Here is a 27,098-nt window from a genome sequence, read left to right as displayed (position 1 = left end):
GGGGGTGCGGGAGAGATCAGAAGGTCCCTGAGGGTGCGAGTGGGTGTCCTGGGTGCGCGCCGTGCCTTTGCGCATTTCCGTGCCCAGCCGGGACTCGACCTCAGGCTGGAGTTCCAGGCCGGAGGATGGGAGACAGCTGGGGAAGGGGACACGCCGCGAGCAGGGCTCGGGGGCGCCAGGGAGATGGCAGACAAAGGCATCTTCAGCGAGGGTCCCCAGAAAAACATGCCGGGGGGGAAATGATTTCCCTTCTCGGGAAAGCCTTTTGGAAATGGTCAAGGGACAGGTGGTGTGTAAATTGGGGGGTGGGGGAGAGGAAGGCGAATAGCCGAGATTAGGGCTGCCAGATAAAGTATAGGACACGGAATGGGACATAATTATCAAAAAATTACTCGTGTATTTGAAAGTCAAGTTTAAGCAGAAGCCCTCTTTTTTTTTTTTTTAATTTTCTAAATTTGGAAACCTTAAACCCGTACCCAAGGCTCCTTACTTTCTGGCACGGCGACCTCCACCCTCACAGGCCAAGCTGCTGGGCGGGAGGCTGAAGGTGCCCAAAGCCTATCCCAGATTCCCCTCCCTTCACCCCCATACCCCCAGTGTCCCCCTCACTTTGTCCATATCCGTGCACTATTCCCCAAGTTCCTCGTCCCCTCCCCCTCCTTTGTTGTCCTCCCCCCACGCCCTCCCTCGGCACCCCCTCCCATGGTGCCCTCCCCTTGCACCCTTCTGTCACCCCCAACCTCGGTGTTTTCCCTTCAGCCCCCTCCTCCAGCACACCCCCTTCCTCTCCCGACCACCCTCTCCTCCTGCGTTCTACCAGCGTCACCTCCCCCAGCACAGTCCTGCTCCCCGCTATCCCCAGACCCCGCCGCCCGGGCGCCCGGGGCGCACGAGGGGGAACCCCAGCTGCAGGCGCGGAGCCCCGCGCAGGCGCAGAGCCACCAGGCTTCCCCGAGGCCTCGGCAGCAGCCCTCGCACTGCGGCCCGCGCGCCCAGTTTCCAAGGCAACGGCGGGGGCCGGAGTGGGAACCTCGGGAAGACCCCGCTCTCGCTCCCTCCTCCGCCACCTCCTCGGCGAACCCTACTCCGGTTTGAACCGGTTTCCCCGCCCCGCCCCCAGTGCGCACTGCGGCGGGTGAGGATTCCCCAGCCCTCGGGGTGAAGGTGGAGGGTCAACGCATGCGCGCCGGGCGCGGCTTCCCCTCCCCGCCTGGCGCGCGACGGGAAAGCCCTGGCGCGGGAAGCCTGCACCCCCGCGCAGTCGCAGTGCGTACCCGGCGACCCGCGGCCCCGCCCGGTCGTCCTGGCAACGCGCGCGGGCCGGGCTGGGAGCGCACGGAACTCCCCTCTCACGCCCCCTCCCGCTCACTGCGGCGGAGCCCGGGATTTCCCTGGCTCCAGCGCGCACGCGCGGGCCCGGGATTCCGCGGGGGCGGGGCCAGTGCGAGAAGGGGCTTTCCTGTAAAAGGGAACAAACGCTGTCACCTTGTCTTTATGTCTGAGGGCTGAAGGCTGTCCTCTCATCTCCTGTCCTGAGTTTTATCTTCACTGTCTCCACTCTGGTCCCCGCCCGTCCGTCTGCAAGGCCCTGGTAGAGCTCAACCGCGCGTAGCTCCGACACAGTCCCTATGCTGCTCACACACCCGCCGTGGCTCCCCATCGCCCTGCGATGAAGCCCCACTCCTCGGCCTGGCGTCCGAGGCCCTGCACGCCCGGCCGTGGCCGACCCTCCCGCCGGCTTCTCTGAGTTATTCAACGTTAGTCCCCAACCCTCCCTCATCCCCGCCACAAAGACCCAAACATGATCATGTGGGGGGCTCCTTTTCCAAACCCTTCTTCACGACATACCTTCCCAGGCACCATTTCATTGATTCTCCAGGTAACCTAAGGTTGGGCACTGATTTTAGTCCTGTTTTATAGAGGGGAAACTGAGGCTGAGACCTTTAAGGCTCTTGCCTAAGGTCTCAGAAGAGGCAGAGGCGGGATTTGAACTCAGGCCTCCATTTGTGGGAAGCTATTTGGATCCCTCCACCCGTTTTCTAGCCCCAGCGCCACCCCTGCTGCCTTGCTGGCTATGGTAGGAGGGCTATGGGGGCTTCCCAGCTGGAGGACACAGGCAGGTGACTTTGTTTTCCTATTTGCAAAGAGGGTCAGCATCTCACATGGGCTTCCCTAACCCTCACCGAGGCTTCATGGGGTCTCTCCTCGACACCCCACATATCCCCTGGTCATTGTCTCAGGGTGGCTCTTTGGGTCCCGCTGAACTAGGCCAGTGCCCAGTTTATGTTGGTTGGTTTTTACATTAATGATCATGTGTCAGGCACCTGTCATATGACACTGTACCCAATCATTAATAGCACCCCTCCCCCTCCTTGAACAGGAGTTGTGACGTCAGTGTGTCTGCCTTTTCTGTCTCTTGTGTGTCAAGAACTCCTATGCATCCTCCTCCACGAGGGCCTTCCACCTCCCACCCCCGGGCAGGGACTGGCTGGCCCCACTCCCACACCCTCCCCAGCCCTGACCCGGCGGAGATGTAGCTGGGGACACCCGTGGGGATCCACATCTGAGATTTGGGAGAGTAGCGCAAAGGCCCTGTGGAGGAACAGGCCTGCTTCTCCGAGGAGACGGTGACCTGGGGAGTGGTGCAACTCCGCCACCTCCGCTCGTTCGCACTGCCCGAGGAGCAGTCCAAGCCCGGCAGGAAGCAGGCATCCAACACATCCCGTGACCCGCCTCAATGGCCATTCCCAGCCCCAGCGCTGTTCTGCCCTCTGCTCCTGAGCCCACCGGTAAGTGCTGCAGACGATCTGACCACTGCATCTCCAGGGCTCCCTCCCTTTGCTCTTCAGGGCTGGCTAAGCTCTAGGAAGCCAGACCCAGGTTCAAATCCCACCCCGCCCTTCCCAGATACGCAGTGTGCGATGGACACTCACTCCCACTCCGACCCGCCTGCTGGCTTCCAGCCTCCAGACCTTTGCCTGCCCTGTGCCTTCTTCCCCTAAGATGAAAGGACTCATCCTCCACTACAGAAGAAATCCTCCTCCACTGGGGGCCTCCCCTGTAGGAGTAACAGAGCAGCTGGCACTTCCTGACTCCAATCACGGTGTGTGACCCCTGGCCAGTGCTGGGGCCAGCTCGGAACTGGAGTCTCAGGACGCCAACGACTACCGTCCAGCCAGCTCTTCTCTGGCTCTGGCTCTCCGAGCTGCCCCCGAAAGGCTGCACAGGTCTCTCACTGGACAAGTGGCACAGCCAGGAACAGGGTGCTGGCAGGAGCACTGCTGGGGGCCCTAGTTTGTCTCCGCTGTGGTCTTAGTGTGGTTCACAGCAGGTACCCAAAGACGTTAGTGGCCCAATGGTTCCCCCTTCCTCTGGCCCGCGTCTCCCATCCCCCACCCACCCAGGCTTCAAGCGCACACTGGGCCTCACCGCAGCCTTGCCGACCGCCTTTATTGGGTGCTCAGCCCTGAGGCTCTGCACGCACGCGCTGGGGTGGGGGGTGGGGTGGAATAGGGGTGTCACTCAGAGCAGGGACCCTCTGGCACGAGGAGGGGTGGCTGGTGATGGCACATGGTCCTGAGGACAAGCGGGGACAAGTGCCTGGGCCCCTGGACCTCTCTGTACTCCTGGGAGCTGGCCCGGCGTGCAGAGTAGCAACCGGACTGCCCATGGGATGGCTCCCCCAGTCCCGGGCTCACTTGGGGGCATTGAAGGGCGCGGTCCGCTGGTTCATGGGGTTGTCGGGAGAGCGCAGCCACTCCTTCTTGAGCAGCTGTTTCAGCTGCGACAACCGCATGTTGGGGTTCTCCTGCTTGAGCCGCGGCAGCTGGGCTTCCTCAAAGGCGGTGAAGGCCGCCCGCATGCGTCGCTCCGGGTGCCGGTCGGCAGCCTCCTCCGCCACGCTGGGGGTGGACGGCGGCGTCAGTGCGGCCTGGGCGCGGCCCCGCCCCCAGAGGCCCCGCCCCGCCCCCAGAGGACCCAGCTCCGCCCCCAGAGGCCCCGGCCCCGCCCCCGCCCCAGAGGACCCGCCCCCGCCCCAGAGGACCCGGCCCCGCCCCCAGGCCCCGGCCCCGGCCCCGCCCCGCGACCTGAGCACGGCGATGGCGTCCTCGACGGTGCGCGCCTCCACGCTGCCCTCCTCCAGCACGCGGCGGTTCACGTTCTCCTCCAGCGGCACCTCCAGATGGCTCCTGGCTTTCTCGGCTGGCGGGTGGGAGACAGACACGCACAGAGGCAGGGAAGATAAGCAGAGACGCGGAGTTCCAGAGGGATGAGAGAGAGCGTGGCGGGAGGAGGGGGCGGGGAGGAACAGAAACACGACTAGCTGGGAAGCCTCCCGGGGACCGTTAGCCCGTCCGCCCTCCCAGCGCCCAGCCCCCTGCGCCCTTCCCTGCAGCCCTGCACACACAGGAGGCCCGCAAGTGCTGGTGTGTCCTCAGCCTTGGGGCACATCCGTGCCTGGGAAGCACAAGCCAGGGCGTTGTCCCTGCTCAGAACCAGGCCCGCCCGCCTAGCCTGTCACCGCGCACAGCCGCAGGCAGCTTCTCCGAGGGCCAGGAGGGGGTGTGGACCTTGGCCTAGGTCTCTCCAGTGGCCAAAAGGACAGCTCCGGAGACGGATGCAGTCCCACCTGGGTCGGGGGCCTCCCTGTGCTGATGGTCGCGGCGCAGCGTGTCCTCAATCTGGGCACGGGTGATCTTGCTGGGAGCGGCCACCCGGGGGGCCTTGCCACCCTTGAGCTTCGAGTCTTCTTCCTCCAGCAGGCGCTGCGTCTCCTTCTTGCGCTCCAGCTGATCCAGGCGCCGCTTCTCCTTCTCCTCCTGCAGGGACGGAGGGACGGGGCAGTTAGGCAGAGGACCTACCCCACCCCTACCGGCCTGGGGTCTGGGTTTCACCTCAGCCAACGTGGGCTGAGGCCCTGCTGTGTGCTAGACTCTGTGCTGGGTGCAGGGGACACAGCCAGGAGTAAGATGGGTCCAAGTCCTGCCTCTGGGCCTCCCAACCTACATGAGTATGGGGACAACGGAGGAACCTTGGCCAGTGCAGGCCGGTGGCTCTTGAGGAAATGATGCCCCTGGGCTAGAGGAAGAGCAGGCCAAGGGTAATGCTGGGGGACAGGAGAGTCCTTAGCAGACAGTGCAAAGGCCCTGAGGCAGGAACCACTTGGTTGGATAAGGGGACATCTGGCCTATGGGAACTTGCCCTTTGCCACCACCCTCCACCTACCCCAGGGGGCGGAGCAAGGCTCTGGTTTATTCATAGTGCGGCCACAGGCTCACAATAGTCTTCTGCCTCCTGCCTGGCACGCCCAGAGGGCCCTGCCCCTGGGGCACCTCTGCCTGCTGCAACTCTGCCATCTGCCTCCCACACATAAGAGCTCCCCAGGAGCCGGGCGCGGTGGCTCACGCCTGTAATCCTAGCACTCTGGGAGGCCGAGGCGGGTGGATCGCTCGAGCTCAGGAGTTCGAGACCAGCCTGAGCAAGAGCGAGACCCCATCTCTACTAAAAATAGAAATTATCTGGCCAACTAAAATATACATAGAAAAAATTAGCCGGGCATAGTGGCGCATGCCTGTAGTCCCAGCTACTGGGGAGGCTGAGGCAGGAGGATCGCTTAAGCCCAGGAGTTTGAGGTTGCTGTGAGCCGGGCTGATGCCACGGCACTCACTCTAGCCAGGGCAATAAAGCGACACTCTGTCTCAAAAAAAAAAAAAGAGCTCCCCAGGGACAGTCCCCACACCTGTGGTGCCCCCAGGGACACTACCTCCAGACAGGCTTGGTGCAACTAAGTCCCAGAAGAGGGGTTCACACGCCCGAGGACACCCCTTGGCCTCTGACCCCCACACCCACCTGCAGGACAGGAAAGTGGAGGGGGTGGTTAAAGTCCAGGGTGTTTGAGTGCAGCCATGGGGCTCCCCCTGCTGTGCGTGGCACCTCCGAGCCTCAGTTTCTCCCTCAGTCAGAGGCAATGTCCTCTCGAGGCTCCCAGCCCCATGCTGGCACGTGCACTCTCTGTACTCGTCTGCATCCAACACGGCCCTGCCTCAGGGCCTTTGCACTGCTGTCCCTCTGCCTGGGGTGCCCTCACTGGCCTCCGGTGGTGAACTCCGGCTCCTCCTGAGCTCCCCACTCCGACCCGCCCCTCCATGGCAGGGCTCTGTCTGGCGCTGCGAAACCCCCCATTTTCCAGTCTTCTGATATCTTACTGGCCCCAGGGCAGGGGCCCTGTCTTGACAGTGCCAGAGAGGGAGCCCGGGGAGGGCAGGGACCTGTCGGGCTGTGTTGCCCTGTGTCCCCAGCCCTGCCAGTGCCCAGGACCCAGTGCCCAGCAGGTGCCAGGCAAAAGTGTGCCGAGTGAACGATGGATTCCGGAAGGCTCCCATAACTCCGGAAGGACACGCAGCATGTGGCCGTTAGCGTCAGGGATTGAGGAGGGAGCATGAGCATTTCTACTTGACATTCATCAACACTGTTTTTAAAAAGTCACTTGGGGTTTTTAAAACAGGGCCATTAGCAATTGGCAGTATCTGGCAACGGATAAAGGATGCGTCCACTTGGCAGACTGTTCCAGAACCATCGAGAATGAGCCATATAAATAATTGAGATGGAACCCAGAGAGTCACCGGTCAGGTGCTCATCGCAGAGTTGCTTAATATGGAACAAGTCGAGACGAAACGCCGACAGCTCAGGGCTAATCTGAGGTCAGGAGAAATGTCTTTGGGACTACATTTTACCAAGGGCACAGGCTTTGTGGTGTCACATAGGGTGACAAAAGCCTTTGGAGTCAGGTTGGCGGAGTGTATTTTTTTTAGCAGTTTGGAGCAAGTACAGATTTTTTTTTTCCCCATAAAAACAATATATTTTAAAAGCATCTCTCATGTCAGGAAAAAATGGGACCAGGTGGGCTTCAGAGAGGCCTGGTCACACGGTCACACGCCAGTGGGCAGGCGGGGGGGAGAGAGAAAACCCAGCAAGTGGCACCGCGGCGAACACCCAACGGCAGCTCCGTGAAAAACACGGTGAGTCCAAGCGAGAGACGCCGCGCACAGAAGCAGACACGGTGAGGGAGTCTGTTCACTCGACGTTCAAGGGCAATGTCAAGGCCTGTGTTTGAAGTCAGGAGCGGCATCGCTAGGGGAGGAGGCTGCCTGGGAAGGTCACGAGGGAGCCCCCAAGAGCTGAGAATGTTCTAAGAGCAGGGGTTGGTGAGTTACAGCCCACTGCCTGAATGCGGCCACACCCACTCGGGAACCTACTGTCTGTGGTTGCCTTTGCGCTACAGCAGAATCTAGCAGCTCCCCATCCGGCCCCTAAATGAAGCCCAAGTTATTCGCCACCTGGCTCCTACTGCCTCTCTGACCCTGGCTCTGTATGTTCTTCCAGGTCCATGCGACACAGGCGTGCCGGCAGGGACACGCTCCCTGGCCTACACACCTAAGACAGCGGACCTCGTCAGACCTCCTAACAAACACGTGGGTGCCGGCCTGGCTCCAGCCACGTGATCTGGGCTTTCTGCCTTCACTGCCTTACTTTCCTCATCCAGAGGATGGGGACCCCCCGGTGTCCAAGACGCAGGCCGTGGGGAGGGCTGGGCCAAGGCTCCGGAGACTCTCGATGGAGAAAGGTCTCCGGCTTTTCTGTCTGGATACTGGAGCTTTGGCAGCTGTCGTGTTTCCTTTTAGGTTTTCAACTTTCCTACAGTGTCAAAATTTTGACAATCAAAAAAAAATATTTAAAGGTCTTTATGGATTCAGTGCAGCAGGGAGGATGGAGGGGGACGGGGAGGGAACCAGTGACGTTCAATGTTCCCCAAACAAGGCAGGGCCCAGCCCTGTGCAGAGATGTTGGGAAAATCCCGGGGAAGTGCTCGGGTGCCCAGAAACTGGGCTGGGGCAGGAGTATCTCACCTGCCCAGGGCGGGGCCCAGGCGCTGTGGCTGAGATGGGTCGCTGGCGCCATCTACTGCGCCAAGCACGTCAGCATCAGCCTGGAGCCACGCCGGAGACACCAGCTGAGCACATGCTGCGGCCGGGCCCTTGCTTTTGTTTTTGTGAACACCTGGAGCAGCCTGTGGTCAGCAGGTCTGTAGGGGCTGGCCCATTCTCTGCTGTGGGGCCGTCCTGCGCAATGCAGGCTGTCAGGCAACTAGATGCCAGCAGTGCCACCCCCCACCCCCTGCACCAAGTTGTAACAACCAAACATGTCTCCAGACATTGCCAAGCGTCCCCTGGGGGCAGAATTGCTTCAGGGCAAGAATGACCAGTCTGGCCCAGCCCTGGCACTGCTCGATGGGGAGAAACAAACCTATAGCAGTGGCTGCCTCACCGCTCCCCAGACAAGCCAAGTCCTTGCCATCCCAGGGCCTCTGCCCCCCTCCATCTCCAACGACTCTGGCCTTTCACACCAAAGCTCCAAGGGGCCCTGGGCCTGGCCTACAGGGCGTGCAGGCCGGGGGGCTCGGGCTGCACCCACCTTGCGCTGCTCCTTCCTCATGACGTGTTTGTCGTCGTCCTTCCAGTAGGCATCCTCCAGCTCCTTCTGCTTCCTGGCATCAGCTGCTGCCTTGGCCTCTGCCCTCCGTGCCCGGGCCGCTGCCGACTTGGTGTTCTCACCCTGGAACTTCTTGGGCATCCCTCAGCAGGCTACAGGAAGAGGACGGGGACCAGGGAGTAGGGGCCAGTGTGGCAGTCAGGACCCTCTGGGGGGACTCAGTGACCTTGCTTGCATTTAATGAGGGCCTTGGCCCGGCGCGGTGGCTCACACCTGTAATCCCAGCACTCTAGAGAGGCCGAGGCAGGAGGATCGCTTGAGGCCAGGAGTTCAAGATCAGCCTGAGCAAGAGCAAGACCCTGTCTCTACAAAAAATAGAAAAATTAGCTGGGCGTGGTGGTGCGCACCTGTAGTCCCAGCTACTTGGGACACTGAGGCAGGAGGATTGCTTGAGCCCAGGAGTTTGAGGTTGCTGTGAGCTAGGCTGATGCCACTGCACTCTAGCCCGGGCAACAGAGCAAGAATCTGTCTCAAAAAAATAAAAAATAAAAATAAATAAAAATAAAGAGGGCCTTGAACTTGGTGTTTCCTCTCTCTTTTTAAATTTTATTAAGTTGAAATTTGCATGACATAAAATGCACTGTTTAAAAGTGTACCGCCTGTATCTAGTTCCAGAACACTTTCATCACCCCCAAAGAGGACCCCGTCCCCATCAGCAGTCACTCCCCAACCCCCTCCCCCTGCCCCTGGAAGCCACTAATCTGCTTCCTGTCTCTGTGGATTTGTCTATTCTGGACATGTCATACCAGTGGGATCACACACCGTGTGGCCTCTGGTGTCCTGCTTCCCTCGCTCAGCAGCGTGTCTCCGTGGCTCACCCACACTGTGGCAGGTGTCAGAGGTTCACACCTTTTTCCGACTGAATAACGTTCCACCGCGCGGCTGGGCCACATTGTGCTTACCCCTCTGTCCATGGATGGACGTCTGGGTCATTCCCACGCCCTGTCTCTGACAAGTCATGCTGCTGTGAACCCTGCGTGGCAGTCAGTGGGGGCCCCTGCCACTCTGCCACCCAGGATGCTGGTCCCCAAGTTCCACAGACCTGAGAGCAATTCCCCCTCACCCTGGGTGAGCAGCTGCCATGAACTGCCCTGATGGGCCAGGGCCTGCACAGCAGGGCGATAACAATGGGAAAGCCACCTTGCTGGGTGCAAGTGGCACACAGGTAGCAGGTGCCACCCTCCCCACCTGCCACCCTTCCCATGTCTGGCCCTCAGCAAAGCACTTTGCATGAATCAACTCAACTGAATGCCCTCAAAGCCTTAAATGTGGGGACTGTAATTATTCCCATTCTCAGGTAGGGGAGCCGAGGTGTCTGGCCAGGTCACACAGGGCTGGCTGAGCCTGGCATCTCACCTCCAAGCCTGCTTTTCAGGTGAGGGAGGGAAGGCCACGCGGTTGAGAAGTTAAGAGCACGCGGCCCAGGGCATGTCAGGGCATGTGCCTACAGCATTCTGGGCCTCAGTTTTCCTCATCTGGCAAATGGGCTGATGTTCCTCTCTTCTGGATCATTCTCTGCCTCATTCCCCACCCCCCCGCCAAACATCTCCGGCTCAATCGTTTGTTGAACCTCAATCTTTTGTTGAACCTCGGGGAAACAGGTCTAGAATACAAGAATGAAGCGAAAAGTGTATGGGGGCCAGCCTGCTCAGGACCACCAGGGAAGTCCCCACCCCAATCTTCCAGCTGTCTGACTTGTGGGGTAGGGTCCCATCTCTGGACCCCACCGGAAACCCTATCAGCTCTGGTTTGCAAAAGTTGTGCAAAGTGAATCACAAACAGCGTCTTAGTTAATTCTCACAACCCCCCAGCAGGTGGCAGCAGAGCTGAGACCTGAAAAATGGGTGGCAGACAGCCCCGGGAGCACGAGGAGCTCTGGGCACAGAGCAGGTGATCCAGCGGGAGGGAGGGAGGCAGCGCTGACAGGGCACGAACTCATTCTAAAGCCCCCAGCCACTGTCCTGTGGGCTGATACGCGACTGAGGGTGGGAGCCCAACACCGAAAGAATTACAAGGGTGCAGTGGGCAGAGCGGAGGTTTGGCGTCACAGACAGGCAGCAGTAGTAACCAAAACGCTGACTGACGCTGGGTGACAGGCACATCCTCAACCATTTCACCCCCTGGCAGCACACGAGATGGGTACTTTCATCCCCAGGAATGAGCGTCACTGTCCAGGTTGCAGACGAGGAAACTGAGGCTCTCCCTGACTAAACCCGTCCCTGCTGCCCTTCCTGCCCTGCCCTCCCCTCCTTACGCAATCAGCAGCAGCCACACCTGCCTCCTTGCCATTCTTCAAACACGCCAAGCAGGTTTCCACCCCAGGACCTTTGCACTTGCTACACTCTCCACCTGGATACTCTTTGCTCCTCTTTTTACCTAGTTAACTCCTACTTAAACTTCAGGGCCCAGCTCAGGTGCCACCACCTCCAGGAAGCCTTCCCTGAGCACTCCCTCCTCCCAACACACACGCTCTATCAGGCCACAAACTTCTCTTTGAGGCACTTGTCTGGGTTGCTATTTTATGTTCATTTATATAATTATTTAAGAAAAGCCTATCTTCCCCATCAGGTTGGGAGTGAGAAGGTGGCTGTCTGCAAGGCAGGAAGAGAGCCCTCACCAGACCCTGAATCAACCAGCACCTAGACATTGGATTTCCCAACCTCCAGAACTGTCAGAAAATAAATTTCTGTTGTTAAACCACCCAGTCTGTGGTATTTAGTTATGACAACCCCAACTGACTAATACAGACACTCTTTCTTCTGTGTGGTAAATACTCACTCAAATACACATGCTGTCATTTAACAAACACGTACTGGGCACCTAGCATGTGTGGGATGCTAGGCAAAGAGGCGGGGCAAGTGAGCTTCCTGCCTGCATGGGACTCCCAGACTAGCTGGAAGCTATACAAGCAAGAAGGGTCACAAAATTTATCAGAGTTGTGATGGGGACATGCAGGCCGCTGGGGAAGCCTGGAGGGGGGCTTCTGACCCAGCCTGGGTCAAAGGGCTTCCTGGAGGCGAAATCTAAAACAAGGCCTGAAGGAGTAGGGTGTGCAAGAGACAGGGTAGGAAAAGAGGAGATTTGTATTCCAGGGTGGTGGGAAGGTGTGGAGGACATTAGAGCTGGGAGGCCCAGATCTGTGGGTCAGACAGAACCCTCTGGGTTCCAGGGATGGCAGGAGCTGGGAGCCCAGGCGGGGTCCACGGAGTGGCTCAGGCTAGGCAAGGTGTGCACTTAGAAGGGAATCAAGACCCACGTGACTGATCGGACGTGAAAGTAAGAGAACAGAGGATGAAGCGCAACACCACCTCCTCCAAGAAGCCTTCCCGGCTGTCCCTCCTGGGCTCCCCCAGCCCTGATTCTCCTGCAAGAAGCCGGGAGCGTCCGCACCCAACTCTGGCACCCTCAAGACCGGAAGCTGCCCCGGGGCAGTGCCGGGGCTGGGTGGCCTCGGACACAATGCTGTTCCTCTGGGCTTCAGTCGTCTGGTCGGGAAATGGGCACAGCCCCCACCCCGGGAGCCGTCGAGACTTGACGCCAGAAGTGCCCCAGTTTCCCAGCACCCCACCTCCGAAAGGATGGTCCCAGGCAGAGCAGCCCCCGCCGGGCCCGTCCGCCCCCCAACCCGGGCTCCGCCCGCGCCGCAGCCGCTCCTACCTCCTTCCCCCAGCGCCGGCCCGGTCGCGCCTCCGTGACGTCACCGCGGAGCCTGCGCGCCGAGCTCCTGGGGGTGCGCACTCAATACGCTTCAGTGCCGTCGCCATTTTGGTAGAGGAAATGCTGGTGGGATTCATCTCAATCTAAGGTAATCAGCCATTTCTGTATGGCTCCCAAAAGCGGATACTTCGTAAACCCTCACCCCCTGCGCTCACTTTATATATTGACGAACCAGGAGGGGCAGGTAGAAGCTAAAGTCCAGAACATCGCCTTTACCAAGATGGCCGTTGCCCGGATGAAAGATGGCGGCGGCGACTTCACCCGCCCGGCGCCAGCCCCGCGCTGTCCGGCCGCCAGGGCGCGCCCGTGGTCCAGGCGCGGACGTGGACAGGCTGAGCCCTGAGGGAGCGTCTCTACAGGTCTTCGCCGTCACTCTTGGAATACGCTTTCGTGGTGCAGAGTCCCTGGGTCCTACCTGTGACGCTGGGGCAGGGCAAGGGAGAGAAGGGAGCAGAGAAATTACACTTCACGCTGTCCAACTTGGGAAACTGAGGCACAGAGAGACCGGGAATTGAATTTGGCCAACATGTAACCGCGAGTAGGCTCAAATTTCCTCGCTCCTGCCAGCCCCTCATCCTGGATTGCTGAGCCCCCTCCCGCCTCGTGCAATATTATTTACTTTATTATTTTGCTCAGCAATTAGATTCGGGGCGCCAATTTGTCTTAAGCGCCTGTGCTTCAGATTTTCCGCATTTCCCACGCCTCCGCGTCCTCATCTATACACATAGCAGCAGTAGAGGTCTGAGGACGGTCACCCCGGCCTGGCTGTGAGGAGAGAACAGCGAATGCATTTGGGGGCAGTTCAGGTAGGACGCGTCGGCCACTGATGCCGTTCTCCCAAAGACAGTACCGGCGACACTGCTGGGACCTAAGCCAGACGGTGCCCCGGTGCCCCGGTGCTCTAACGCCTCCCGCGGTCCCCACTGCCCGCAACTCCTCCCAACCCCCAACTCATGTCGCTTCTCTTCCCCATTAGCTGCTCAACCAGAGCCCGGCCCTACCAATTGCAAGAGACAGTCCTGTCTCAGGGAGTCCCCCCGGAAATATCCGCTCTTCCCATGGCCAACTCCCTTCCTTTCTTCAGGCCTAGGCCCCAAATATCCCTTCCTCAAAGAGACCTTCCCCGAACCCCCCCCCAACCCCCGCTGCGCCATGTCCCCAGGCAAAATTGCCTGCATCCGTCTCCAGCCTGTTTTTTATCATTTCCTTTGGAGCATCACCTTGCCCGGGTTTGTTGACCTGTTTGTTTCTGTGATGTCTGGAGGATGGAGTAAGTGCACCTGGGTCGGCTTTGGCCCTAAGGGGAGCTAAAGATAAACAGGGGGAGAGCTGAAGGTGCCAAAGACAATACCTGGTTAACCTGTCACCGATGTAGAGCTAGACTTGTCAGACCTTCCCAGCCAAGCTTGTCACACTTTGCCAGATGTGACAGGATAGCCTCTTACCTCATATTGACATAACTTAGGCTTGCAAGTCAAGCGAATTGTTCTGGAATGAGCTATGTCTTCTGCAAGGTGACTTCTACTGCCTCCCAGGCACCCCCGCTAAGGAGTGCTCCTCCCAATCTTGAGGACTCTTGGCTTCTATTTTTGTAACATTCCGTAGCTCTTAGATGGGCGCATTCTCAAATAAATGTTGAGAGTCTACTATGTGCCTCTGGGCTCAAAGTCAGGAAATTATACAAAAGATTATGATTGTAACCATGGCCAAAAAATATGCCCAGGGTTGAAACTGGGTTATGGAGGCGCACAGCCTGGCTGATCGAATAGGGCTTCTCAGAGGAGGTGGCATTTAAGTAGAGTTCTAAAGCTTGGAGACAGCTGGGTAAAGAAAGGGAGGGAAGGGTGTTCTGGGCAGAGGGAACAGCATATGGGTTTGAGTGTAAAGTGAAAAAAAAGCAGGCCTAATGTGTTGGTTCACGCCTGTAATCCTAGCACTTTGGGAGGCTGAGTTGGGAGGATCACTTGAGGTCAGGAGTTTGAGACCAGCCTGGGCAACATGGCAAGACCCCATCTCTACAAAAATAGATTAACTGGGTGTGGTGGCATGTGCCTGCCTATAGTCCCAGCTACTCGGGAGGCAGACGCAGGAGGATCGCTTGCGCCCAGGAGTTCGAGGCTGCAGTGAGCTATGATTGGGCCACTGCACTCCAGCCCTGCGAGGGTGAGACCCTACCTGTCACAAAGAACAAAAAGCAACTGATGACTGTGAGCTGGGCGTTGGCCTGAGGCTCACAGTTAAGCCTTGGAGTTCTCTGGTTGAACATAAACCATTTCCCAGGTAGTCAGCATGAGAAGGGCCACTCGGACCAGGGTGGGGCAAGACAAAAACAAGACCCTTCCGTAATCATGTCTTAACCACAGATGAAAACAAGAGCATTGTCCAAACCACAAAAATGGCCAAACCTCTCCGTCTTCCGGCTGATGGGAGCAACTCCTTGTTCTCACTAATCACAGTATAGCTGCAATTGATTTCCCTGCCTCCTAGGGGAAAACAGATCTTACATACTTAGAGAAGCGTCCCCATTTGCTATTTGCATTGAATCCAAAGGAAAACGCCACTTTCTTGAACTCTCCTTACATCATCTCACAGGAGTCCAAGTTCTATAACAAGCCCGTCCTAACACCCTCTTCCTGAGATGTTCCGCGAACCCCCTGCTGTTTCTTCTCCCGTTGCAGTGAGCCAGTGCACCCCGCTTGGTTTTCCTGCACGTGTGTTCCTGGTGGGATTTGCCTCGAGGACATCTAGAGGAATGGAGGTCCCACTGAGATTCAGAGATGCTCACCACCACCGGCCGGGACCCTCGGCTCAGCAAAAGTGTGCACATCCGAGACCCTTGTGTTTTTGTCTGCTGAAGGTCACGTGCCCGTGTGGCTGGGAGGTGAGTTCATACTGAATGGAGTGCCAGTTATTATTTTTATCCCTTCATCCTGTACTGTTGACCTCCTGTGGCTTCCTTGTGCTACTTAAGCAGCGGGAGAACCGCCCTGTGCCTTCTCCACAGCCCACAGCTGCTGTTCAGGACACAGCCGACGGCTGTGTCCCCTTGGTCCCCACTTGACCCTGCTGGCGGAAGTTTAATAGCTCTTCCTTTAGGCAGCACAGAAGGTAGGTGTTGAGGGTTGAATGGTGTCCTCCAAAAAGATATGGCCAAGTCCTAACCCCTGGTACCTGTGAACGTGACCTTATCTGGAAATAGGCTCTTTGCAGATAGCCTCAATTTAAGCTGAGGTCACACTCGGTTAGGGTGGGCTCTAATCCAATGACTGGTGTCCTTAGAAGAAGAGGGAATTTTGGACGTAGGGCCGTATGTTGAAGTGGCAGAGGTTGGAGGCCTACAGCTAGAAGCCAGGCCTGGGACGGATTCTCTCTCTCTCTCTCTCTCTCTCTCTCGAAGCCTCCAGAAGGAACCAGTGCTGCCAACACCCTGATTTTAATTTAATTTAATTTTATTTTATTTTTTTCCCCATGGGAGCGTACATAGAAGATAGATTTTTTTTTTTTTTTTTTTTTTTGAGACAGAGTCTCACTCTGTTGCCCAGGCTAGAGTGAGTGCTGTGGCGTCAGCCTAGCTCACAGCAACCTCAAACTCCTGGGCTCAAGCGATCCTCCTGTCTCAGCCTCCCGAGTAGCTGGGACTACAGGCATGCACCACCATGCCCGGCTAATTTTTTCTATATATATTTTTAGCTGTCCATATAATTTCTTTGTATTTTTAGTAGAGATGGGGTCTCGCTCTTGCTCAGGCTGGTCTCGAACTCCTGAGCTCAAATGATCCGCCCACCTCGGCCTCCCAGAGTGCTAGGATTACAGGCGTGAGCCACCGCGCCCGGCCAGAAGATAGATTTTAATTTTAGACTTCTGGCCTCCAGAACTGTTCTTTTTTTTTTTTTTTTTTTTTCTTAATCTCTCTCTCTTAATTTCTGCTGTTTTAAGCTACCCAGTTTGTGGAACTACGTTACAGTGGCCCCAGGAAGATCACAGGTTTCCTTCTATAGGTCCCTTCTAGAATGTACATTTTCTTCATATACTTAATCACAAACTTCACCTTGTCAACACTGGGTCTTAATCTTACGTGCACAGAATGCCACCGCTGAGGTCACGACACTCCTGTCAGCAAGTGCAGCCCCTCAAAAGCGGAAACAAGTACTTGGGTGATGTTTGCTGTGATCGTCAGTGTGTTCCGAGAGACGCCCCGGCCTCTGCAAGGACTGTTGAACTCCGCTCGGAAACCTGTCCCCTTGCAGGACCCCTGTTTGGCTCACGTCTGTTGAGGTGAACTGTACTTTTGTTCCCATCAATGCCAGCGCCCTTCGACGTCCATCGGAGCCTCTCATGGGGACACAGGTTCTGCTCTGGAAATCCAGCCGACCAGTTCAAAGTCATTGGCCGGGGTTGGTTTCCTCGGAGCCAGCCAAGGTGGAGTTTGTGCCATAAACATGTCTTGGCTGGGCACGGTGGCTCACGCCTGTGATCCCAGCTCTTTGGGAGGCCAAAGCAGGAGGATCGCTTGAGCCCAGGAATCCAAGACCAGCCTGGGCAGCATAGTGAGATGCTGTCTCTACACAAAATAAAACAATTAGGCGCGGTGGCACATGCCTGGAGTCTCAGCTACTCGGGCGGCTGCGGCGGGAGGATGGCTTGAGCCCCAGGTTTGCAGTGAGCTACGAGCTACGATGACATCACTGCACTCTATCAGGGTGACAGAGACTGTGTCTCAAAAAAAAAAAAATCATTCTTTGTGCAAATAAACTATGTTACATTTAGTTTATCTAAAGTCTTTCTTTTAACATTATGTAGAAAAGAAAAACAATCCATGTGTTCAAGCAAAAAAACAGAAAGAGAGAGAGAGACTATAGCTTCCCTGTTGCTCTCTCGGGTCAGTCCTGCTGGTGGGGAGGCCCACGTGAATAAGCGTGGGAATGGATCCCTCCACCCAAGTGTAGCCTGGAGATGACCACAGCCCCCGCCCATGCCTTGGTCGTAGCCTCACGAGAGTCGTTGAGCTGTAGGCACCCAGCTAAGCCACCCCCGTATTCCTGACCCACAGACACTGCAAGATGGCGAAATGTCTGTTCTTTGAAGCTGCTAAATTTCGGGGTCATTTGTTACGCAGCAGTAGGTAACTGATGTAGGGCCATTGTAAGGGCTCATAAAAGGTTGTTTCTGGGAGTGGCCTATGTTGCAGTCGGCCAGTGTATCCTGTCTGGGCTCTTAAATTCCACCGAAGACTCAATTTTCTCATCAGAGGATCCAACGACTGCATATAAAGAGCCGGAGGAAGTGGCTTCATTCAGCTGTGACTGTGTTCTCTGGATTTCAGAGAATGGGGAGGAACTATTGTGGATTGAACCCTCACAGACTGACTTCGTTTGTCCTCGGCCAAAAGGAGGTGGTTGAGGAAAAAAAAAAAACAGGCCAGGCGCAGTGGCTCACGCCTGTAATCCTAGCACTCTGGGAGGCCGAGGTGGGTGGATCACTCGAGGTCAGGAGTTCGAGACCAGCCTGAGCAAGAGGGAGACCCCATCTCTACTAAAAATAGAAAGAAATTATCTGGCCAACTAAAAAATATATATAGAAAAAAAATTAGCCGGGCATGGTGGCTCATGCCTGTAGTCCCAGCTACTTGGGAGGCTGAGGCAGGAGGATCGCTCGAGCCCAGGAGTTTGAGGTTGCTGTGAGCTAGGCTGATGCCACGGCACTCTAGCCCGGGCAACAGAGCGAGACTCTGTCTCAAAAAAAAAAACAAAAAAACACCAAATAGTGGAGAGTCGGTCTGGATCTAGCAGCTCAGGTATTAAATAATTTCAGCCAGCCTCTAACAGGGCCGCTCTGACTGTGATGGAGCACCGTGCGATGTCAGTTTCCTGCTTCTGGTGAAGTTCCTGCTAGAGTTAAGTGATGTTGCTACGGGGAGAAGCTGGGTGACGAGTCCATGGACCTCTCTTTACTGATTTTGCAACTTCTCGTGAGTCTGTAATCACTGCAAAAACCAAAAAACGCCAAACCCTCCAGAATCATGTCTGAGCACCTCATGGAAACCACAGAAATACAAATATGACCAAACCTCTCCTCTCCTGGCTACCGGGAGTGACGGCCGCCTCTCACAATTGCAGCTTTGCTCTCTCTCCGTTCTTCCTGTCTCTTAACTAAAACTCAAGATGTCCAAACAGAGAAAAGGCCCATTCAAAACCTCATTTCCTTGATCTCCTCATATCTTGCTAAAAAGGAAAAAAGAATTTCAAAACCCTCATTTCCTTGAACCGTAGAATCACCTAACAGGATGCCAGATCCACAAGGAAGCCCCTCCTAACCCCTCGTGGCCGATGCATCACGGTGCGTGCGTGTCTCCCTTGTTGAGAACGAGCCAATAAACCCACCGCGGTCAAACGGAGCTCCCTGCGGCAGTGCCTGGGGCTCGCCGGAGAGTGCGCCGCGAATAACTGACGGCGCCTCCCGTGGTCAGAACGGGGCTGTTGTCAGAGGGGACATGCTGTAAGCTTTCTGCCCCTGAAGTCCCCATCTCAGATTGGAAGGCTATAGATTCTTTTTCGTTAATTGCGGTAACAAACTTACTGTTTGAGCCATTTTTAAGCGTGCCGTGCAGTGGCGTTAAGTACACTCCCACTGCTGTGCAGAAACCGAAACTGCCCCATTAAACAGGAGCTCCCCCTCCCGCTTCTACGTTCTGTCTCTGCAGCTGTGACGACTCTAGGGACCTCGGACGTGGAATCACACAGCGTTTGTTATTTTGTGACTAGCTTATCTCGCTGAGCGCAATGTCTTCAGGGTTCGTGTCCACTGCAGCACGGGTTGGAACCCCCTCCCTTCTGAAGGCTGAGTGACACCCTGTCGTGGGTACGTGGCGCATTGTGTTTATCCACTCAGCCGTGGGACACCTGGGTCCCTTCCACCCTGTGGTTGTCAGGAACAGTGCCGCTCTGAACGTGGGGGTCCCAGTCTCTGAGCCCCTGCTCTCAGCTGCTTTGGGTAGGTAGTCATGCATTGCTTAACAATAGGGAGACGTTCTGGGAAATGCGTCACTAGGAGCGTTCATTGTCGTACGAACGTCACAGAGTGCACTTAGACCAACCTGCACGGCACAGCCCGCCGCACGCCTGGCTGCCCCCGGCGACACGCACGCGCAGTGAGCTACTGCACCGAGCGCTGGGGGCAGCTGTGAGCCAGTGGGAAGTATTTGTGTATCTAAACACATCTAAACATAGAAGAGGCACAGTGAAAATACAGTGTGAAAGATATTCATAAAAACGAGGCATTTATCATGGCAGGAGCTTGCGGGACTGGAAGTGGCTCTGAGCGAGTCACTGAGTGGTGAGTGAATTGCGAAAGCTCGGACGCCACTGTGTGGTGCTGTGCGCTTTGTGAACAGCACGTGTTCACTACGCTGAATTTATGTTAAAGTATTTTTATTTCTTCAGTAACAGATACTGTAACATTTTTACTTTAAAACTTACATTTTTTTTTTCTTTTGAGACAGAGTCTCGCTCTGTCACCTTGGGGAGAGTGCAGTGGCATCATCATAGCTCACAGCAGCCTCAAACTCCTGGGCTCAAGCGATCCTCCTGCCTCAGCCTCCCGAGTAGCTGGGACTACAGGTGTGCCCCACCATGCCCCGCTAATTTTTCTATGTTTAGTAGAGACGGGGTCTCGCTCTTGCTCATGCTGGTCTGGAACTCCTGGCTCAAGCGATCCTCCTGCCTCAGCCTCCCAGAGTGCTGGGATTGCAGGCGTGAGCCACTACGCCTGGCTTATAATTCTTTTAAATTAAATTATTTATTTATTATTTTTACTGGAGCAAAATTTACATAACATGAAATTAACCAGCTAAAGTGTAAAGTTAGTTCGGTGGCAGTTTAGTAGTTCAGTTGTGCAGCCACAGCCTCTGTCTAGTCCCAAACGGTTTTCATCCCCCCAGACCACTAACCTGCTTGCTGTCTCTGTGGACGTGCCTGTTCTGGACATTTCGTATTAATGGGGTCACACCCCGGGTGGCCTTTTGTGTCTGGCGGCTTTCACACAGCGTCATGTTTTCAAGGCGCGGGTCAGCACTTCGTTCCCTTTTACGGGAAGGGCTGGAGGTCCTGGAGTCTGTGAGCACACAGTGTGGGTCACGTGCCGCTCTAGCTGCGGGACTGCCACCTTCCCAAGCCCGCAGCCCTGCCCGGGGTCACAGCCGTGGAGACGAGCCCCAGGGCCGGCCTTGCCCCTCCCCTCCTCCGCCCCAGCCCGAGCTCCAGCCTCCTGAGAGGCCGCGGGGCACCTGCAGGCATCTTGTCCCCAAAACAAGTGTCTGAGCAAGAACTGAATTCAACAAACACCCTGTGCTTTCGTGCGAGGTGACAGGGCCAGGCTGGGCTGGGGCAGGAACTGGGTGTTAAGTTGTGACCAAACCCCTCGAGGACACAAGGTCTCTGTTTGCTTTCCAGAGCTGACCCTTCTCCTCGTTAGACAGCAGTCTGCGGGCTCCCAGCAGCCCCTGTTCACCTTGAGTGTTTGCACTTTGTCCTGGTGGCCGCTGGCCTGGTTCCTCTTTCCCTACGTCCAACACGGGCCTCCACCCGCTACAGGGGCTGGTGCCCCCTGGGAGCCTGCAGTTGCTCGGCCCATGCCCCTGGCCAAGCACAGGGCTTTTGACCAGGCTCAGAGCCATCCACTTCCTCCACGCATCCACCTGTTTTTGTAGGTCAAGAAAGTGAGGCATTAAGTGAGTGAGCTGCCCAGCTGGTAAGCAGCAAAGCCAAGACTGGAACCCTGGCTGGGCTCGGTGGCTCACGCCTGTAATCCCAGCACATTGGGAGGCCAAGGCAGGAGGATCGCTTGAGGCCAGGAGTTTGAGGCCAGCCTGGACAACATAGTGAGACCCTGTCTCAAAAAAAAACTGGAACCCTGATCCATCTGGCTCTAATCCACCTCCTTGGGGGTGGCGATGAAGAGGGGTGGGGAATCAGAGTTGGGTTTCATGTCACCAGGTGAACTTTGTTCTGAGGGCAATAGGGAGTCATGGAGGGTATGTGAGCTGGGGTGGGGCGAGTGTCAGATCCCTCAGAAGTAGGGAAGGAGGCGGCAGGAAGAGACCGGAGCACTGGGAGGATAGACTGAGTGGCTGATTCGGAGTCTGAATGAACAGGATCTAAGAACGGTGCTGGGAACGGGTGTCAGGGAGGCTCGTCCGGGTGTTGTCCAGGGCAGACACCCTCATTCTCCCATCCCAGTGCTAACCAGGCCCCGCCCTGCTCAGCTTCCGAGACAGGACAAGAGCAGGGCCATTCAGGGTGGTATGGCTGTGGACCTCATTCTCCAAGGCCTTTGTGTCCACATCCCTCCCTCTGCACGTCTGTGATATTGTAATTTATGAGATAAATATTTGGTCTTCGACCCAGTTCCTGACACAGTGCCCCTAAGACCTTTATAATTTCCTGAGTATAGAAGCTTCTTCATTGTATCCATGTTAACAAACCAGTAAACATGAGCAAAGCGTTCTCCTGAGTTCTTTGAACCACTCCGCAGATTAATTAAACCAGGGAGGAGGCCATGGGAAGCCCCATTTACAGCCAGTTGGTCAGAAGTATGAGTGACAACTGAGTACTTGCAGTTGGTGTCTGAAGTCGAGGGGGGGCAGTTTTGTGGGACTGAGCCCTTAACCTGTGGGACCTGACACTATCTCTGGGTGGACAGTGTCCGAATTGAATGAGAGGACACCCAGCTGGTGTCCACTGGAGCATCGCTTGGTGTGTACGGAACCCCCCCCACACACATATCTGGTATCAGAAATATTGTATGAGTCGCGTGTGAGCATGGGGGAAAGTTTATGTTTTCCTCTCACATTTGGTGTCAGAAGTGGCATTTGTAGTTGACGCGGGTCTCAGTGTAATACTACACCAGACCAGCGATGTCATGACAATGTCGGAAACTGAAGAGCAGGCTAGGGCTGCGTTGGATGCCGTGGTGACGCATATGACCAACCAAGGCTGGTTAATAAATCCAGCAGTGGTCCAAGGCCCCCCCCCCCAAATGGTGTCCAAAAATAGAAAAAAAATTAGCGGGGCCTGGTGGCGCATGCCTGTAGTCCCAGCTACTCGGGAGGCTGAGGCAGGAGGATAGCTTGAGCCCAGGAGTTTGAGGCTGCTGTGAGCTGTGATGACACCACTATATTCTAGCTGGGGCAACAGAGCAAGACCCTGTCTCACCAAAAAAAAAGAAAAGAAAAAGAAGAGGAATAATAATAAAATTATAATAATAAAGTAGGACATGTCAGTGCTCATGAGAAGAAAACCTTTCTGTGTTTGGCGGGCGATCGGAAACACAAGGTGGACACGTTGGTGTGCCCCACTGAGTGGCCGCCTGGGGAGGCCCAGACCGTTGCTGCTGCCCTCGATCTCCAGCAGCACAGCGGCCAAACCCAGCAGCCACTGCAAGGGTGGGAACATCTGAGTATGAATATAGAAGAGAAGGGAGAGTGGCCGAGGGCAGGAGAATAAATAAATGGGCCATGTAATGAGGGAGATCCCAGTATTACATTAACACCTCGAAAGCAGCTCAGAGCGAGAGGTTACGTTTTTCTTAGCTTAATTATACCAGATGCCTCCAAGGCTGAAGCTGTGTGTCTGCTGAAACCACTGTGCTTTTGGAACTTGACAAGGTTGGATGGAAACCTGTGAATCGGTGGTCCCACCCCGGGAGACCTTGTCCTACGGTGTGACGAAAGGCCCCACTGGTTGTCAGTGGCCGGATGGGATCTAACAACGCATCGGCATCTTTTGACTCACGTGATCATTTTGATGTACGGGGTCTGTGTTCGGAGACCAGAGGTGGACTGTGATATTGTGATTTATGATAATGTTGCAATATTTGGTCTATGCTCTTGGTCCCTGACACAGAGCCCCTAAGAACTGTATAATTTCCGGAGGGGTAAGAGCATCTGGCACGGAGCTCTTAAATCCCTTGGATTGTCCTGGGTGATCGAGCCTCTTTTGTTCTCATGGGGTGATGCTTGGTGGGCTCCCGGATGAGGACTGGCCACCAGAAGGACCAGGCCATGATTAGAAGCTCGGCGCTTTCAGCCCCACCCCACATCCTCTGGAGGGGAGAGAGGGGCTGGAGCCTGAGTTAACATTGGATCGGGCCTTCCATAGTGGAGCTTCCATAAAGATCTCCGAACTGTGGGGTTCAAAGAGCTTCCGGACTAGTGAGCACATCCGCACACCAGGAGGGTGTGTCCCCACCCCGTGGAGACAGAAGCCCCTGCACTCTCGGGACCCTTCCGGACCCTACGTGTCTCTTCATCTCGCCATCTTTCTATGTCCTTTCTTATGTCCACATTAATAAACCGGTAAATGTTAGGAAAGTGTTTTCTGGAATTCTGTGAGCCTCTCTGGCAAACCAGTTGAACCCAAGGCGGGGGTGGTGGGAGCCCCAATTTATAGCCAGGTGGTCAGAAGTATAGGTGACAGCCCACTGCTTGTAACTGGCATCGGGAGTGGGGGTCGTCCTGTGGGACTGAGTCCTTAGTCTGTTGGATCTGACGCCATCTCTGGGTAGGTAGTGTCAGAACTGCATGGGATCAGAGGACACCCAGCTGGCGTCCACTGGAGAATTGCTTAGTGTGCGGAAACTCCCCTGCCCCCGACATCTGGCAGCAGAAGTGTCACGTTGAAAAAATAAAAGAATGGGACATGATTAAATTAAAAAGCTTCTGCACAGCCAAAGAAACAGTCACGAGAATAAACAGACCACCTACAGAATGGGAAAAAATTTTTGCATACTACACATCAGATAAAGGACTGATAACAAGAATCTATTTAGAACTCAGGAAAATCAGCAAGAAAAAATCAAGCAACCCTATCAAAAAGTGGGCAAAGGACATGAATAGAAACTTCTCGAAAGAAGATATAAGAATGGCTAACAAACATATGAAAAAATGCTCAACATCCCTAATCATCAGGGAAATGCAAATCAAAACCACAATGAGATATCACTTAACCCCAATGAGAATGGTCTTTATCAAAAAAACCCAAAACAACACATGTTGGCGTGGGTGTGGAGAGACAGGAACACTCATACACTGCTGGTGGGACTGCAAACTAGTGCAACCTCTGTGGAAAGCATTATGGAGGTATCTTAAACAGATTCAAGTGGACCTGCCATTTGACCCAGCAATCCCATTACTGGGCATATACCCAAAGGAAAAAAGGTCATTCTGTAACAAAGACACATGTACCCGAATGTTTACAGCAGCACAATTCACAATAGCAAAGATGTGGAAACAACCCAAATGCCCATCGATACATGACTGGATTAGTAAGCTGTGGTATATGTATACCATGGAATATTACTCAGCTATAAGGAATGATGAAGATACGACATCTCTATGGTTCTCCTGGAGAGAGTTGGAGCCCATTATGTTAAGTGAAGTATCCCAAGAATGGAAAAACAAGCATCACATGTACTCACCAGAAAATTGGTTTCCCTGATCATCACCTAAATACACATCTGGGAACGACACCAATCGGATATCAGACTGAGGTGGGGGGTGGGGGAGGGGATGGGGGTATGCCTACACAATGAGTGCATTGCGCACCGTTTGGGGAGTGGTCACGCTTGAAGGTGCTGACTCGGGAAGGGGGGTGGGGAAGGGAGGGATATATACCTACATGATGGGTCCAACGCGCACTGTCTGGGGAACGGACACGCCTGGAGCTCTGACTTGGGGGGAAAGGCGGTACAGGAGCAACGTATGTAACCTGCAATTCTGTATCCCCCATAACAATAAGATGAAATAAAAAAAAAAAAAAGAAGTGTCACATGGAGTGATGGGTGAGTTTTGTTTTCTCTTCTGTCGTGTCTTGAAACAAAACCAGCACTCAACCGCAAAGCAACAGCACCGTTCGTGTTCCTCCCACAACTGTGTGGATGTTTTTCTTGATTTCATCAAACACGAGAGCCTGTAGGGGGTACAGATTTTCCTACCAAGCCTTCCAGAACAAACTGGCTTCTTAAGCTATTTTGTGATTAAAAAAAAAAAAAATGAAAAGCCAATTTAAAAATAAAAGATGATTCAGATTCCTATTGATTCATCAGGAAACATTTCTATGATTTACTCTTGAAGAAAAAAAGTGATGTCCAGGATAATGTGAATTATATGATCCAATATTCATTTTTTTAAGGAAAAGGAAAATCTTTCCCTTTCTAGTTTTGTTTTTTTTTTGTTTTTTTTTTTTTCATATTTGAGGGCTCTGCGTTGCTGGGGCAACTGTGAATTTGGCCAGCTCCATAAACAATACATGGCCAGGTCAGGACTTGGAGAAAATGATGTGGGTGACCAGAGAGGGGCGGTGACTGGCTGCAGGCCACACAGCAATTCCATCAGGATTCCATACTGGGTGGGAATGGCATGAGGTGAGCTACCTTCTGAGGATCCACTGGTTTGGGGGCAGTCCCCAGTCCTAGCCCCAGTCTGTGACCTGGCTCCCGGAAGGACGGGAGGATCCTTCATCCTTGCACTGCTGTGTCCCAGCTGTGCCTGGAGCCAGCCGAACCTGCAGCTGACACAGCCTCATGGCTGGGGAGGAGGCAGGTGGAGGTGGACCGGTGGAAACTTACCTGCTTCCTTCCTGCTCCTTTCCTCTGTTCAGCCTGGCATCTTGACAGCTCCCCTGCTGCACCAGAATGAACAGGAATTTAGGGCCTGGATCTTGGCCTAAACCGCAGATACCAAGATCAGCAGGGGAGACAGAGACAAGCCTGTGGTCCTGGTGGGGGAGGGGCCCTGCCTCCTGGCCATTTAGAACAGTCCGCAGGGCTGCAGATGAGGCCTGGGGGGGGAGGAGGTGCAGGAAGAAAGGTGCCGCCCGGGATGCTGAGGGGGGCAGCAGGACCCCTCAGAGGAGGGGGAGTTCCAGGAGGGTGGCTGGGGAGCTGCTGGGCTGAAGTTACCCAGTTGAGCTCATGCAAACATTCCAGGATTCTGCCGGCTCAGCTGCAGGGTACCGAGATGCCAGGAAGAGGCCAAGAGCCTTGGTGCATGCAAAAACGCTAAATAAATATTAGCAAGTTGAGTACAGCTGAGCTGTAAAAGACACCATACAGGTAGCATGTAGGGTTTTATTCCAAAGAGGCAAGGAAAGCTCAGCCTCTGAAAGCTTCATGTAGTCAATGGAAAGATGAAAGGAGAAAAATACCACATGATCATGTCACCATGTCACCATGCTGGAAAAACATCGGATAAGATTCAGCCACCACTTCCTATTTTTTAAAAAGTTCTTATTAGTAGTAGATGGGGAATAGGAAGAAATCAGCTTGATCAAAGATGGTGATTAGAAAGGAGCCGCCTGCCTCACGCTGGATGGTGAAACAAGAGAGGAAAACGTATTTCAGGGTGACATAGGGGTGCCCCAAATCATGGCTAATGTTTAATGCTGATGTGGAGGCAGTGGCCAATGCAATAAGACAAGAAAAAGAAATTGAGACCAAATAATATGATCATCTATAGAAAATCAAAAAGAATAAACAAATAAATAAAATGAATAGAACTGAGGAAGTGGCTGAAAGCCAAACCAACATAGATGGAACTCGGCGTGTTTAGGGCGGTGAAACTTCTGTGTGATATCGTGACGGTGGATACCTGTCATTGTGCACCTGTCAAAGCTGGTGGAAGGTACAACACAAAGAGTGAACACTAATGTAAACTGTGGACTTTGGCTAATAACAGTGTATCAATTATTCATTCATCATTTGTAGCAAATATACCAATGCAATGAAAGATGTTAATAACAGAAGAAACTGTTGGGGTGGGGGAGGGCGGGGGGGGAAAT

The 27,098-nt window shown here is 54.8% G+C and overlaps 1 protein-coding gene across 5 annotated transcripts; it reads right to left on the bottom strand.

The window, feature by feature from the left end:
• Window positions 1–3,422: 3,422 nt before the first annotated feature.
• On the bottom strand, window positions 3,423–14,283 carry CCDC124 (coiled-coil domain containing 124). 5 transcript variants are annotated; one of them, XM_069476192.1, is made up of 5 exons: window positions 14,188–14,283; window positions 8,473–8,642; window positions 4,631–4,820; window positions 4,089–4,203; window positions 3,423–3,902 (listed from the first exon to the last, which is right to left on the bottom strand). In XM_069476192.1, exons 2-5 carry the CDS (start codon window positions 8,629–8,631, stop codon window positions 3,695–3,697), a joined length of 672 nt encoding a protein of 223 aa, XP_069332293.1. In that variant the 5' UTR covers window positions 8,632–8,642; window positions 14,188–14,283; the 3' UTR covers window positions 3,423–3,694. The 5 variants fall into 5 exon arrangements, with proteins under 5 accessions (XP_069332293.1, XP_069332257.1, XP_069332287.1 ...); XM_069476156.1 differs by lacking the exon at window positions 14,188–14,283 and adding an exon at window positions 12,208–12,241; XM_069476186.1 differs by lacking the exon at window positions 14,188–14,283 and adding an exon at window positions 9,313–10,053 and having other exon boundaries at window positions 3,427–3,902.
• Between the last annotated feature and the right edge of the window lie 12,815 nt (window positions 14,284–27,098).

This window comes from Eulemur rufifrons, chromosome 2, assembly GCF_041146395.1.
Source record: "Eulemur rufifrons isolate Redbay chromosome 2, OSU_ERuf_1, whole genome shotgun sequence".
NCBI classification, from domain to species: Eukaryota; Metazoa; Chordata; class Mammalia; order Primates; family Lemuridae; genus Eulemur; species Eulemur rufifrons.
This window is presented reverse-complemented; position numbering and strand designations above follow the sequence as displayed.